At 39.2% G+C, this 12321-nt stretch overlaps 1 protein-coding gene across 1 annotated transcript in view; it reads right to left on the reverse strand.

Annotated features, from left to right (window-relative positions):
* Positions 1-4393, reverse strand: part of hk2 (hexokinase 2) — a 76146-nt gene extending 71753 nt beyond the window's left edge. Inside the window, exon 1 of the mRNA XM_072432793.1 lies at positions 4142-4393. Coding sequence (XP_072288894.1) covers positions 4142-4213 — 72 coding nt within the window. The 5' untranslated portion in view covers positions 4214-4393. The remainder of the gene's footprint in view (positions 1-4141) is intronic.
* Positions 4394-12321: the final 7928 nt, after the last annotated feature.

The raw sequence follows: 12321 nt of genomic DNA on the forward strand, positions 1-12321 counted from the left end.
CTGACCCTCCTCATGTTCCATCTGCTTCCTCTCCTGCAGAGGGTTCCAGCTCATTCAAAAGAATGTGTAAAATTACAAATGTATAAATTACTATATGAAAATGGTTCATTTGATTTCAATCTGGAACCATTGGAGCTGCATCTTCTGCAGGAGAAATGGACTCCTTTTTCCTATGTGTCCCCCACTCTTCTCCAGGCCATATTAGTTAGTATATAGTTCTGTATATATATATTATTTCTATATATTAGAGATGCACCGATCAATCGGCCGGCGATTAAAAAAGCCGGTTTTAGGTCGAATCGGCCAGAATCGGTGACCGGCCGGTCCATGTCGTAATTGCCGGTTTTCGGCCGATCCAAACTGACCCGCATGCGCGCATGCGCGGTGCGTAGCAGCTCAACGCGCCCAGAGCAAAACAGCTAAAAACTACAAGACTCTTTCAGAGCGCGGCGGCCAAAGTGTCCAGTTTACATTAAAGTCTATGTAAACGTGTGTCGAACACTTCATGCGTTTCCCGCGGCGCGATTCCTGCTTTTTCGCCGCGGGAAACGCGGGTGCGTTTTGGTGTTTTCCGCTCTAGACGCTTTGACAGGCATAAGCTTCAAAGCGTTAAAATTGTTCGTCGCAGAAAAGTTCAGATTTGTTCAACTTTGGTGGAACACAAGAAGGCGCGAGCCTGGAGGAGGATCAGAGGAGACTGGACTGTGGGGTAAGTTATTACAACTTTGAGACGATTAAAATCTACGTGTTGATAGTTGATGCGGTCAAAATAATTTGCGCTGGTTTGTGTTTGACGAGTTAATGTGTTAATTCAGAGTTATCTACAGAAGAGTAGGGACACATTACATGAAGGGGCCAGAAGAAGCTAATACTAACAAGAGATCTCATCCACCTGAAATGAGACTTTAAAAATACTTTGATGCATTTGAGATCACATTACGTGGATACAAAACTTAAATTACTGACTCGAACAGTGAAATGAGTGACTACAATCTAATGTCAGGACTATTTAACTGTCCCACAGCCTCAAAGAAATGTTTACACAATCAGCTGTGCTCTAGAATCTATAGTGCACAGCTCATTGTGCTTCTAGTGAGCGTGTGAAGTTATCAAAGAGCTGATGAAACTGGAAAATGATATTGGCAACATATGTGCCTCATTTACTATACTGTTTTTATAATAGTAAAAGTTTGAATAATATTGCAGTAAATGTACTGGGCCGAAATATAACTGCTGTTCTTTAAGATCTGGATTTGACTTCAGCCCTCCCTGTTGCCCCTGCTCCTGTAGCCCCTGCCCCTGCCCCTGCTGCTCCTGCTCCTGCCCCTGTTGCCCCTGCCCCTGGCAGCGCTCTGGGACTGACCCTCCTCATGTTCCACCTGCTTCCTCTCCTGCAGAAGGTTCCAGCTCATTCAAAAGAATGTGTAAAATTACAAATGTATAAATTACTATATGAAAATAGTTCATTTGATTTCCACAAAATAAATTACATTTTATATTATAAAACGTGTGTCCTGTATACATGCAACCTTTTCATATAATACTGGGTAGTTTGTGGGAAAATCAGTGCTAGATAGAAAATCGGTATCGGAAAAATCGGTTTTGGCAGGTCAGACCTCCTTAAAAACCGGAAATCGGTATCGGCCAAGAATTTTGGAATCGGTGCATCTCTAGTGTGCGTGCGTGCATGTGTGCATGTGTGTGTGCATTGTGTGCATGCATGTGTGCGTGCATGCGTGCATGCATGCACACATGCATACGTATACGTATACGTAGCTGGTGAAGGGGACGGAGCCGGGCTCAGACTGTAAGGAGAGAAAACTTTGAGGAAAAGTGGCTGAATCTATGTATTTTGGGTTTATAATTATAGGATCAAATTATCGGTGGAAAATATAATTATCGGTGTGACGTCATAATTTACCATTACCTACCGATAATTATCGATTACCGATATTATTGTGCAGCCCTATTCAAAAGGTATTATTTATCTTTGGTCATTTATAAAAATAAAAATAAAAGAACCCTTTCACGAAAAAAATTAAATACATTATTTTTAATATTAATAAATAAATAAAATTGTTCTAACAAGGCAAGTTTATTTGAATAGCACAATTCAAATTTGAATTGCACACAAGACAATTCAAAGTACTTCACACAACAGAAAAAAATGCATTAAAATATTTAGGGCATAAAAGAGGAGAGCGCTAATTAATTAAAGGTGGTATGGACGATTTTTTTCAGCAAATTTTTTATCATATTTCCTCGTGGCGTGGATAAATCATTTGTCCTGCCACGTATCAATCATAAAACGCACCTACCGCTCACCTGCAGCCGCGTCAGGCTCGTCCCCACGTTTCCGCGTGCCTAAGCGCATGGATCTATCATAATATAGTTCCCTCAGTGTACGGGGCAAAATGAAGACGGAGAAAGACAGTTCGAGCTGACGCAGAAGTGGACAGAAATCTACGGGAGACGAGCGATGCGATGCGCTCCGTTGCGCTAATAAACAAACGCACGTGTGTTTTGTATCGGTCCACACGGGGCAGGGCGCATGTGCACTTCCGCCTGCGTTCTCAAATCGCCGAAAAATCGTCCATACCGCCTTTAATTTCAGTCATATGCACACATACAAAACATTTTTTTGCTTGGATTTGAACATTGCCGGAGTAGAGGCCTGTCTCACATCTTCAGAAAGACTTCCAGATTTTAGCTGTGTAAAACTGAAATGCAGATTCCCCATGTTTAGTCCTGACTCTGGCACCAGCAGGAGGCCGGTCCATGTTTAATCCTGACTCTGGCACCAGCAGGAGGCCGGTCCATGTTTAATCCTGACTCTGGCACCATCAAGAGGCCGGTCCATGTTTAGTCCTGACTCTGGCACCATCAGGAGGCCGGTCCATGTTTAATCCTGACTCTGGCACCAGCAGGAGGCCGGTCCATGTTTAATCCTGACTCTGGCACCAGCAGGAGGCCGGTCCATGTTTAATCCTGACTCTGGCACCAGCAGGAGGCCGGTCCATGTTTAGTCCTGACTCTGGCACCAGCAGGAGGCCGGTCCAGAGCTGCTTTAAAGTCTATTCTCTGAGCCACAGGAGCCAGTGCAGAGACCTGAGAACAGGACTAATGTGATGGTACTTCCTGGTTCTAGTCAGGACCCGAGCAGCAGCGTTCTGGATGTACTGCAGCTGTTTTACAGCTCGTTTGGAGAGGCCAGTGAGCAGGCCATTACAGTCTAATCTACTGGAGACAAACGCATGGATAAGTCTCTCCGAGTCTGGTCTAGACACTATACTTTTGATTTTGGCATGACAAGGGTTAAGAAGCTCCTCTAACGCATGCACAAAGTGAGCGCAAAGCCATCCACCTGCTACAGGTATCATCATGTATTATTATTTTTGTCAAATTGTTTCTATTGTGTTATTTATATGGACTTTGTTTATTTATTCAGTGTTTATTTGATAGGGACAGATACAACCTGTATCACAATGTTTATAGCCATGGAAGGGCTTTGAACAGATCAGATTTCACTAAGCGCAATGTTAAATTGGATTAATAACAAAACAACAATTAATACAGTGGATATGTCAAAAAGACCAAATAATAGGACAGCAATACATACTACACTATGGTTACTAGGTAATAGTTATGGAATTACCTATGTCACATCTACTGTCCAACCAGGAAGTCGGGTATTTTGCTGGAGATCCTTTTTAGACATAAACTATTCATTTTGTAATTTTCTTGGCCATTATCATAGGCCTAAAAACACCGCACTGATACTCATCTGTTAATATTGTTAGGCCTACTTTTAAAACGAGAGGAAGAGAGACACAATATTTACTTTTGAGTATATTGCGTGTATTTTTATGTACTTTTAGCCACAACCTCAAGCAAACGACACCTTTTAATCCAACTTTAATCCAACTCCGCAACTTTTAGCAGAATCGTTCCTTTCGCATGAAACGACCCACGTACGCGAAGACTTCCCAGTGTTAGTATAAAAACATGACATTACCACCATGCTAGCTCTGAAGGTTGACTGCCTTTCTCTTCTGTTTGTTTGAAGACAAAACATATACAACAATTATAACAGCATCAAGGCCTTTTCCCTTATATTCAAATGCAGTAAATGATCACTCACTTTATGAACTTGCACATCGTGGAGCTCAATGGAGTAGTTAGCCAGGAGACAGGACGCAGCTGGGGATGACATTTTCTATCGCAAATGTAGTTTCTGTTTACGCTTCACTACCTCACGACTATCGGAGAAGAGTATTCCACGCCGTGTATAACATCAATGTCAATTTTGAAATCAAATAAAAAATATGCCGAAGTTGTCCAAAAAAGGCGGAATACTGTGCAGCAGGAAAGTTTCACTAGTTCCTGTTGTTCGTCACTGCGTGGAGCAGGGAGAGTGCGCAGACCCGGAGCCTGCGCGCTCATGAGCCGCACTGAGATGCCCCGCACTCTGACGCCCCTCGGTCTTTCCGGGCGTCTCCATGGCGCCCGCATGAGCGTTTCTAGACTTTATACGTCTGAAAAAGTTTTGTTCAGTATGAATGTAATACAAATATAATAAATTTGTGTTTGGCATTTCGGTGCGGGAAAGGATTAGCATTCAAATGAACTGGAGTGGCTATTTGTCCAGAAAACAAACATAACTAACTCATACTAACTTAAACTAAACAAAAGGCCACTGAGGCATTGTCCAGGTTTAGGCCTTGCAGTCAAATTTACACATGTCCAAACCATTATAAAAGCATTATAAGCCGGTTTATTTGTCACTTTTGAACAGCAAACATACAGGTTAACTATACTTCAGAGTCTGGTCCATTATGGGCTGGCAATCAGTCAATTATGTCAAATGTATTCAATAATTGTTTGCCTAAAAACAATATAATTTGTTCTGAATTATGTTATATTATTATTAGTTTAAATATGTAATATACATAATACTTTGCTGCATCTCTCCATGACTAAATGACCAAAACTATTACTGACCGTAGCACAGACAAACTAGCAATGAGTGGCCGTGGAGCTGCTCTTCTTATACTGGAGTGAGGAGGGGGAGAGACCATGGGGGAGAGAACCAAGAGAACTGGAGCAGACGACGTGCTTCATCTGTAGAGGGCACCGCATTTGGCTGTACCAACAAAGACCTGTACTAGAGTGAACAATGCAATGTAACTACCCATGTCATGAGCCGAATTTAAATAACATAAGAGTCAAAATAACAAATATCGTTAAAACTGTTACATATTTTAGATATTTTGATACTACCAGCTGCTGATTTAAACTTAAGTTAAGAAGAAGTGTGATACAGGTGTGCTTATTTACAGAAATGTTCTCAATTGTTATAAGAGATGTAATATTTATTGAGTGTTGAGGGAGACAACTGTAAATAAAAATGTAAAAACTTACTATTGACACACCTGACATTTTATAACGCTGGTATACGCCTCATCTGTAAAGGGCACCATTACAGCTCATATGGGTTTGTACCTACTAAGCTTCTGTATTTCCTCTACTCCACCAACATAACAAATGTGTTATGCATTGGGCTTAATATGCCTATTTCTACAAAGTATTCAGTCACTTAGATAGAGTGCTGGGCCATAGGAATAGATTTGGGCGATATGGGGAATAACATGATCACAAATTTATTCATCTTGATTTTTGATAGCATTTTCTTTCATCTTATTAAAACATAGGTTTATGGACCCTTACAGTTTTTAATTTGTGTAGACCTGACCTATTAACCTGGAGAAATTAAAATTTCCCTCAGCAGAACATTGCCCCGTGTCCTGATCGTGTCCTGACCATGACCTGTATGACAGAGCCGTGTGCATGTGCAGAGCAGTAGATTTCTTGTGTACACTGACTCCAGTGCTGGTGTGGTTTGGGACCTGTGTGGGTTACTTGCAGATTGCCTGTTACACAAACTCCAATCCACTGCAGTCTGTTCATGTGGTTCATGTGGAACCAGATGCATTGTTTCAAGCGTTATAGCAAAAACGCTAATTTTCAACACCAGTCTACCACCTGGAGGCTGTTAAAACAATTCAGTACAAAAACATTATAAACAAGAACATATGGTGCCTGCAGATACATCTGCTGGCACCCAATTAGTAAGAGTACTGTGGGTATGCAATATAACAACATGAATTTCACTCATATTTGCATGTGTAAAAATCTGTCCTGATTTCAGCCGCAGTTTCAGACGTCTGCTGAAGATGTTCAGGTCAGTTTCAAGTCAGTGAAGAGATTTCCACTGGCTGGATCAAATGAAAGAAAAACCGGACTCTCCAAAAGATGTTCTAAACTATGGGATTACACAGTCTTCACTGATAGAGGCTCTGGTGTCTGATTTGTCAAACGTTTCAATTTGCTAAAATTTACAACATTTTCAGCTGTGAAAAGATCCTGTTTTAAGATGATATCACAATGATGCCACCTCATGTACATGACTTAAGTGTCGAGGGCGAGGTCTGTGACCATGAGGTGAGACAGGAAGAGAGATGTGAGACTATCACGGCATGTAGATGTAACAGAGCAGCTCCTTTCTGAGAAAAACAAAATAGTTCAAGTTTAGTTTAACCTATTTGCGAACACTCTTGACCTGGCTTTGAAACTTTAGATTGCTATCAATTATGACTCCTAAATATTTTGTCTCATAATTAATGCATACATTGAAATAGTTATCAAAAGAATGTTGAGCAGAGCCTGTGTCAACCTCTGTTTTGCCAGAGTTGAGGTTTTGGCAGACACGTGGATGACACCCTGGCAGCAGACATAGCAGGCCACAGTGGTCCTAACACAGACTAGATTTAACCCCACTGACATTGACACATTGCCGTCTGCCCTGAAGATACGTTTTATCACTAATCACTAAGCATCAAGCAAAAGAAGAACGGGCGTCTGAGTGCGGGGCATCCAAGTGCAGTTCACAAGAGTGCAGCCTCCGGATATGCATAATCACACTATTGAACGCGTGACATCAGATTGTTTCTCAATGCAGACTGGCTGCAGTGCGTACGTGCCACAGCCCTGTTTGCGTAAATCAGGGATGTCCAAACTTTTTTCACCAAGGACCACATTTTTAAACTTGTATGGAGCAGAGGGCCACAGACAACCCGACAATGAAGTGAACCCTTCGAAATTTTTGATATTGTTTTGATGAGCCTCCACACCTTTATTAAGACTTGGAACATTATTATTAGGTTAATATAACATAAACATGTTTGAATTTTCCAAATTTTACAGTAAAAAGTACTACTTTTGTTGTTTGGGCCAATTTAGGAGGAAGTCTGAGGGCCAACAAAAATTGGTCTGAGTTTTGCATTCGGCCCCCGGGCCACAGTTTGGACACCCCTGGCGTAAATGGTCAGGTGTGATCAAAAGTAGTTTTCATGGTCCTTCAATGTAGTGTAGTTTTCCATACAAGTTTGAGAAATGACTTTTTGAATATGGTTTATTTAAAAATGAAAAAAAACAAATTAATCCATTTGCCAAACTCTGCACTAGCAGTTACTTGGGGTGGCTTTGATTTAATTAATTTTCCATTTCCATTTTATGTGTTGTTGTTTTTTGTTATGTGTTTTAAGATTTTTAAAAGATTAAATAAAAAAATTGGGGGAAAAACGGTTCAACATTATTAGCTAAATAAAATATGAGATAGGCAGACTTAGGTCATTTTAGTCAAGCAAGACTTAATACGATCATACAACGGAACATAAGGGCCAACGCGAAGAAAAAAAATTGCGCGCACTACGAGATTAAAGTAATAAAATTTAGACATTAAAGTCATAATCTTATGAGATTAATGTCGAAGCTAGAAAAAAGTCCTATATTTACAAGAATAAACTCATAACATTTTGACATTTAAGTCGTAATTTTTCTAGACAAAAGTCGAAGTCATAGAAATATTAATATTACAAGATTAAAGTCATGATTTTATGAAATTAAAAAACATAATTTTACAAGAATAAAATCATAATATTATGAGAATAAAGTCAGTGTAAAATAAGTGTTTCACTTTCAGCATAATGGCCAGGACGCAAATGGCGCTTGACTTGGATGAGTTAAAAGTTAAAAGCCCACAATAGATGTTGACCTTTATAAGGCGGGCCTTTTAGACACAAACGATCATTTCTCCCATGCAGTGCCCCCATATCCTTCTTGTGAAGCTGTGCGCACTGTGCAGCCAGTGCCTCGCAGTGTTGGGTGCACTTGTGTTGTTGGAGCTGCGCTCATGCCATGGCCATAAGCACGATATGTCTTTATAGGAGCCTCTCATTGTAGTCATCAGCCTGGGCTACATGGGTGTGTCAGGCTGTAGTTGTGTTAGTCGGTTGTAAGAGGTAGAATGAGTTGTATGGATGATGGTAAGTACGTAAAAATCGCTTTTTGGCTGTGCCAAACATGATCCAAGGAACAGACAGGAGGAGCTGAGTGGGAGCGCAATCTCCAAACAGCTCTTATGTGTTCTGTGTGTTTTACTTGAGTTTGTCCAAGGGATGACAAAAAGGTTAGAATCGGTGCATACAACTTTAGCTTCCCAGAGCGCACGGCTCCTAAGGCCGCTCCGGGGGCTGTAGTAAAATCCACAATGAGCATGTAAGAAAAGTGATTGTGCACAAAGTGCCCACGTAAAGAAACAAGAGGAGCAGAACATGTGTGAAGGCTCCTCCTCCTGTCTGTGGACGGCTGTGGCACGTGTTTGAACCGATGATGCACTACGGCTACACCATGGAGAAAGTAAAGGCTTTATCCAACAGTTTGTGAATGATGCGTAACAAGAAAGGTGCTGCTAAATGACAGTGTCTTGTCTTGTAATAAACACACACGTAAGACATCGTTTTAAAGGCCAGGAAACACTTTAACATCTATTGCAGGCTTTTATGTAGTTCTAAGCTGTCAACTCATCCAAGCCCGTTCTTTTGCGTCTTGGCCGTGGTTGCAAAAGCAAACTGCTCACTTCACATTGACAACGGCCCCTTAACTACGACTTTATTCTCATAAATGTATGACTTTATTCTTGTTAAATTATGAGTTTATTCTCGTTAGATTACAAGTTTAATCTCTTAAATGTAGGACTTTTTTCTGGCTTCGATTTTAATCTCATAAAATTATGAGTTTATTCTCGTGGTGTCCCACATTTTTTTAATTTGGGTTGGCCCTTACTTTGTCTGTTGTACGATCCTTCTACAAAACATTTTACCAACATATCAGGAAACAAAGAAGAAGAAATGCAACCTTTTTTGGACACTCTCAATTTACCATGACCATAGAGCAAAACAAAAAACTTAGTTGCTGAAATAACAAGTACTGAAATTCAAAGTGCAATCAAAAGACTAAAAAACAATAAATCTCTGGGGAGTGACGAGTTCACCTCAGAATGACATAACATTCTAAAAGACACACACTTACTTTTAACTGTTATTAATTCTCGACCTGTGTTTGAGCAAGGATGATAATCCAGTGCTTTCTGTTCCACCTCTGGCGGTCAGTAGAGATGAAATAGAACTCAGAGTTCTATGAGTTCATTTTTCTGTGTTTGAAAACACAGGGGGACATAGTTTGTTTGGAAGTCGATCAGCTTGTGGAAAAAAGATGCTCCGATACCTTTTACAGAGGGCATGAGAGAGAATGTACGATGAGAGGGATGATGGACATCTTTAATGACTGTTGTAGTTTTACGGACTGCTCGTACTGTTTCTCTATTCACCTTGTTCCGGAAGCCCACACTCATAGGGCTGCCAACATTGAGAGAAATTAAGTTCTACATAGAGTATTAAGTCATTTTCAGGCCGCCCAGGGAATCTGTGCATTGTTGACTTGTTGGTCACATGGTCGCGTTGGAAATTTTACACAAATAAATCTACTTTATAGCATATTTTAGCGGGCGGGGTGGAATAAGGTCAATAGGGATGATAAGTCACAAGTCAAAGCATTTGGATGACGCTTCTGAGGAAAGTGACAGATGCTCCCCAAAACATGGTAAGGTCAAAACAACCAGTTATTCCAGCTTTATGAATGAGCAAGTACAAGTAGACTTAAATCATTAAATGTGTCAAAAAAGATTTAAATATACGAACACATATATACATGTTCCAATACATACTTAGATTAAACATTTAAAGAAATATATGTAGAGAAATCTTCTGTTGTAGTCATCTGGACAAGATGAGAAAAAAAACCGAGTCATTCTCTTGGATGAGAGTCCAAATGTCCAAAAGACTACAACTGAATATTTTTGTACAATGGAACACTCCTGGACGAATGAGGGATTACACTGACTTGTTTCATTAAAATATATGTACCGGTATATATTAATTTCACTATTTGATTTTATATTTCATTGTGTCTGTGCTGTACACACAGGTAAAAAATGTACGTGTCAAACTCAGAGGTTGGCAAATAACAATAACTGGTAAATAACTGGTAAATAACACTGCTCTGGTTGAGTCCATTTCTATGAGGGTTCCATTTCCATGACGGTTCACTCTACAGACTAAGGCTGAATACTTTACTGTAGCTTGGTAGGTTAATTGTTGCAATATATTTATCACTGTTGTTTATAGGGAAAGCACCTGATTCAAGAATTACAGTCTTCTCAATGCTGATATTGCTGCTGTTGCAAACTAGGCTTCCAGAGCAGCTTGAACACAAGAACATGAAATGTTTAGATTCTTGCACAAAACAGTGTGTTTATTGTAAGGAAAGCGGCGACAGAGTACATCTGACTGCTTATCTCTGTTCTGCAGGATACTGATGGTATAAGTACACGCTTCGTCAGGTCTCTATCAAACTCAAGTGCCCTCTGCAACCACTTGTTTGAAAATGCTGATTGGTGCTATTTTCTTTGTTGGGCAGGGTGATGTCAGCGGGACTGATTTCCTAAAGAAGGCAATCAGGCCATGGCTTGAGCAACGACCTATAGAGAGTGGATGATGTAAGTCCTTGTTTGTTTGTTTTGCACCATATTTGTATGTATTATTATATTTTTATTACGTCTAACTGTGTTCTTCGGAGACCCCTATGTTTTCCTTCGTTCGGGTAATGATTTTATGTGTTTATGTATGTGGTTACTTTTTAAAACTGCTTCTACAGACGATCTCGACTTGTTTGCTGGCTATGTTCGTGGTGAAGTGAAAGCAACTGATTTCTTATCAATCCAAGTCGATGAAACATGTGATGTGTCAAACTCTGTGCTCCGTTACCTTGACTTGAGTGTTTAGTTTATTACCTGGATGAGGCTTCTATTAATAAAAATATGGTTTGATTATTAGAAAACTCATGAAAGAATGCTATAAATGACTTGTCTTTAAGAACAACTTTCCATATAGCAATAATGTCTGTGATGATTAAATATAAAAATGTAAAATGTTACACATGTAGTTCAGGGTAACTAATGCCACTTAGAAGCTGTTTTATGAAACACCAACAATTGTTTGTGTTTTTATTTCCTCTTAATGTAGTAATTGTTATTATGCACTATAAGTTACAGTATCACTGAGATTTTTGTTTTGCTCTTTTCAATCTGATATTTTATAAAGTGTAAAATGTAATTTTATGTCAAATGTATTTTCTCACAAATGGTATCATTGTATTATCATTACCAAAAGTGGAATTAAGTGTGTTTATTTAATAAATTCAGTTGTAAATGTGTTTTTAAAATATGTATTTATACAATCAATGTGAAATATTCCCAAAACATATTTTGCATCACCAGCTGCCACTAGTCACAGTAGTTTTTGTCTCCATGCTGCCAATAGTTTCTCTAAAGTGTCTAATGTATGATTTCTTTCTTACTCATCTTATTGATCAAAGAACATTTTTAGGACATACAAAGGAGAAACACATGAACAAAAAATCAAACTAGAATGAGATTTAAACAAGAATCTTATTCTTGTCTCCTGAGTTTAAAAAAAAAAAAGAAGACAGATTTGACCAACAAATGTTTCGTCTGGGAACCCAGAGTTTAGACTGATTCCTGACAACCGACAATTGCTATTTTGACTTACAATACACATACAAGACCTATACAAAACCAACCTAGTTTTTGGGATCAATATTTATTGTGTATTTTCTTCACGTGTTCACAAAGCTTTTTTGTAGTTCAGAAATATTTGACCTGTAGACAATGAAATAAAAATATATTTTTCATTGTGTCATTTTTTCCCCTCTTTATTTTTTTATGATAGTTACATTAGAATATTTTTGCTAGATTAGCCTATTTTAAAGTTGTTTTAGAATTTTCATTATTGTTTATTGTTATGTTTTCTGTAAAACTATATTCTTTTACAATCTCGGCATCCG

The sequence above is a fragment of the Eucyclogobius newberryi genome, unplaced genomic scaffold, assembly GCF_026437365.1.
Source record: "Eucyclogobius newberryi isolate DKJ021-1_F unplaced genomic scaffold, fEucNew1.0.hap1 SCAF_6, whole genome shotgun sequence".
In the NCBI taxonomy this organism is placed as follows: Eukaryota; Metazoa; Chordata; class Actinopteri; order Gobiiformes; family Gobiidae; genus Eucyclogobius; species Eucyclogobius newberryi.